At 43.7% G+C, this 3,942-nt stretch overlaps 1 protein-coding gene across 1 annotated transcript; it reads right to left on the minus strand.

Annotated features, from left to right (window-relative positions):
- LOC147639699 (pentatricopeptide repeat-containing protein At3g09040, mitochondrial-like) lies at nucleotides 1-3,400 on the minus strand. Its single transcript, XM_086772931.1, has one exon. It carries the CDS (start codon nucleotides 2,921-2,923, stop codon nucleotides 992-994), a length of 1,932 nt encoding a protein of 643 aa, XP_086629057.1. The 5' UTR covers nucleotides 2,924-3,400; the 3' UTR covers nucleotides 1-991.
- Between the last annotated feature and the right edge of the window lie 542 nt (nucleotides 3,401-3,942).

A 3,942-nucleotide genomic window follows, 5' to 3' on the forward strand; every position in this document is an offset into this window, starting at 1 on the left:
TCCTTTAAATAGTGCTCTAGATTTTGATGATAACGTTATGAGAACTCACACACGTAAGCTACATGAAGGAACTCCACTTAAAGCCTCATTTGGCATTGTTTCTTTCAAGTCCAGTAAAAAGGAAAATGAGTCCACAGAGCTTGCTACAACACTTACGTAACAAATAGCCCAACAACTGTGGAGGGCCGAGTCAGGCTAAAGGTCAACTGCATCTGTATCCCACACACAAGTTGGCCAAGTGTCCAATTTCCCATAATAATCACACAAGTACTAAATGCCGAAATTGGAGACCGTGAGACGAGGAGATCTCTGGTGTGTAGAGTTGACATGCCGACTCACTGCTGTAAAACCAACAAGTGAGGCTATAAATTGACTACTAATGTAGGAAGACCTTTGGCTTTTTCATCCCCATCAATGAGACCCATGATTGCTAATGCTGTCCTCGAGAAGAATCCTAAGAGTCCCAGATATGCCCTTGCCACTGCCAGTTCTACCACCTCAACCACCCCTTAATGGGTAACACTTACGAACCAATTGACCTTAAGAAAACTTCTCAAGGGAGATGAGGAGGGAGAAGCACAAGTGACCATCTACATTGAACCATTGGAAGCCAAGAGCCCCCCCACCATCATAGGTCTTAAGTCACAACATCATGGATGGTGACAATGTGGACCTCATATACCAACCTCGTATACCAAGTTGCAGTAGAGACATAAATGTTGAGATATCAAGCTCAGCTAGTGAGGATATGGGCGTACTGATTACGGCATCACAAGAGCACAACACAACTTTTTCTTTGCATCATCAGGTATGTCTATACAAACTTGGGTCATTCTCTTGCTGCTATATTTTGAGGGCAAGCTCTTCTGGCTTTGCCTAAAGAATCTCGATTTCAGGATAGTTTCTATCCGCAATTAAAAAGAAATGCACAATCCCACCAGCATCAGCCCACCAACAGTTTCCCTCGCTTCTTCCATGCTTTTTTTTTCTCTCATATTGCCTCAACCTTCTTTGCATCCTCCTGCATATCAGCATCTGCAAAGATGTTGTACATACAGACATAAGCTGAAGATTCCTTATCATCCAATCGCACTGCCTGTTCAAAGGCTTGTCTTCCCAGCTCCACATTACCCCACTTTCGACAAGCACCCAGCACAGTAAGCCACATTACAATATTAGGATGGAACGGTGTTTTCTTCATCATTGCTACCACCCTGTCTAATTGTCCTGCACGGCCAAGGAGATCGATTATGCAAGTGTGGTGCTCAAGAGTTGGAACGATGCCATAGTCTTTGCTCATGACCTCAAAATATGTCTGACCCTTATCTACCAGACCTGCATGACTGCAAGCATTAAGAACACTAATGAAAGTGACCGGATTTGGTTTACTGCCTTCTTTTCTCATTCTGTCAAAGATACAAAGGACATTTTCAGTTTCTCCTAGCTGGGCATATCCTGTAATCAGTGCAGTCCACGAGATTACATTATGAGTTGGAATGTTGTCAAATACTTCCTGCGCTTTTGCTAGCATGCCACATTTAGCATACATATCAACCAAAGCATTGCCAAGAACGAGATCTCTTTTCAACAACCCCTTTCTAGCAACCTCAGCGTGAATTTCTCTGCCCTTGTCTGTGGCTCCAATAATGCCACAGGCTTTCAGGCTGCATGCAAATGTGATAGCATTTGGAGAGACACCCTCGAATTGCATCTGTTCAAAACAATTAAGTGCTTCCTCACCACACTCATGTTCGACGTAACCTGCAATCAATGCAGTCCACGAGACTACATTATGAACTGGAAATTTGTCAAACACTTCCTGTGCTTTTGCTAGCATGCCGAATTTGGCGTACATATCAACCAATGCATTTCTGAGAACAAGGTGTCTTTCCAACAACCCTTTTCTGGCAATCTCAGCATGTATTTCTCTGCCCTTGTTTGTGGCTCCAATGCTGCCACAAGCTTTCAAACTACAAGCAAATGTGACAGCATCCGGAGTAACACCCTCCAGTTGCATCCGTTCAAAACAGTTCAGTGCTTCCTCACCTTGCTCATGTTGAGCATATCCTGCAATCAGTGCATTCCATGAGGCTGCATCACGAGAGGAAAGCTTGTCAAACACTTCTTGTGCTTTTGCTAGTAAGCCACATTTGGCATACATATCGACCAATGCACTACCAAGAACAAGGTCTCTTTCCAAGAACCCTTTTCTTGCAATCTCGTCATGTATTTCTTTGCCCTTGTTTGTGGCTCCAATGCTGCCACAAGCTTTCAAGCTGCAAGCGAATGTGACAGCATTTGGGGAGACACCCTCAAGTTGCATCTGCTCAAAACAATTCAGTGCTTCCTCTCCACGCTCGTGTTGCACATATCCTGCAATCAGTGCAGTCCATGTGACTACGTCTCGAGTTGGAAGCATGTCAAACACTTCTTGTGCTTTTGCAAGTGAGCCACATTTGGCATACATATCAACCAATGTGCTGCCAACGAAAAGGTTTGTTTTCAACAACCCTTTGCTGGAAATCTCAGCATGTATTTCACTGGCTCTTTCCACATCTTTCAGCTTAACACACGCCTTCAATAAGGCAACAAAAGTATGCCCACTCGGATGTAGAGAATCCTCTTGCATTTTCTCGTACAAGGTGAAAGCATGCTTCAACTCCCCACATTTTATGTAACCAACAATAAGAGAATTCCACGAGCACTCACTGCTGAACACCAACCTGTCAAAAGCCTTCTGAGCAATGCACATGCTTCCGACTTCCACCAACATGGAGACCAGGTAGTTCCCAAGTGATCTATGAGCTTCAAACCCACTCTTGAGCATGAAAACATGCAAGGGCAGAGCACAGGCTGAATTTTTTTCTTTTGTGCACTTGTGCAAGATGTGTGTGAGGTTCTCAACCGAAGGCTGGGGAAGCATCCCTTCTTCCAGAGAATCAAGTGCATCCTGTGAGAAGCCAAGCTTCTCCCAACCATCAACAACACAGTTCTCCACTCGCAGCCCTGCTTTGGACAATCTGACAGAAGAATCTTCTTCTGTTTCCCCAGCATATCTGTAACCACAGGCCGACGTTATGTTTAAAATCAGCAGGTGCCGTTGGGTTGGTCTTTTCGTCCACAACAACGATGCTCCTCGCTAACCTTATGCTTGAGATGTGGGGCATTTTGGTTGGTTTGTTTGATCCACAACAACAAGGCTCGGCTCAATCTTGCTAATCAACCTTCTGCGGGAAAATACACTGACTTTGCCCCACCAATGCGACAGTTTTGAAAGCGCATCCTTACATAGGCTCGGCTCAGCCGTCTGCACGTGTGCTGTAGCCCTAGTGTCCGGACCTGCACAACTTTTTCTACGCTGACATAATTAGCCCTTTCTATTTTTTCTCCCCTTTAAATTTTAAAAGTAAAACACCCAGGAATAAACGGTTTGGTTCAATTATACTAGTATTGCACCAGCAATGTTCTCTCTTTCTCTCTCTTTCACACACACACACACACACATGCACATGACCCTCTCCCTCTCTCTGTCACGTACACACACTCAAATGTTGAAACTCTCTCTCTCTCTCTCTCACATGCACACACATATACACACCCACTCTCTCTCTCTCTCTCTCTCTCTCACACACACACACACACACACACATGCACAGACTCTCTCTCTCTTCTTACACTCTCCCACACATAGAAGCGCGCTCTCTCTCTCTCTCTCTTTCTCTCTCTCTCTCTCTCTCGCACACATACACATATGAAAATATATAGTATATATAATATTATGTTTTAGATACATATACCTATACATACACACATATACTTATACATATATACATGTATTTAAAAATATAAATACAAACATCGACATAACTTAATTGAGATGGGTGATAAGCTGTGGTCACTTTTAAATATATAGATAGATATATCATACACACATCGAAACAC

This window comes from Cibotium barometz, chromosome 3 (assembly GCF_041138505.1).
Source record: "Cibotium barometz isolate CiBa-2024 chromosome 3, ASM4113850v1, whole genome shotgun sequence".
In the NCBI taxonomy this organism is placed as follows: domain Eukaryota; kingdom Viridiplantae; phylum Streptophyta; class Polypodiopsida; order Cyatheales; family Cibotiaceae; genus Cibotium; species Cibotium barometz.

Coding starts and splice junctions, on each gene's coding strand:
- LOC147639699 (XM_086772931.1), bottom strand. CDS start 2,923: ATGCTTCCCCAGCCTTCGGTTGAGAACCTCACACACATCTTGCACAAG.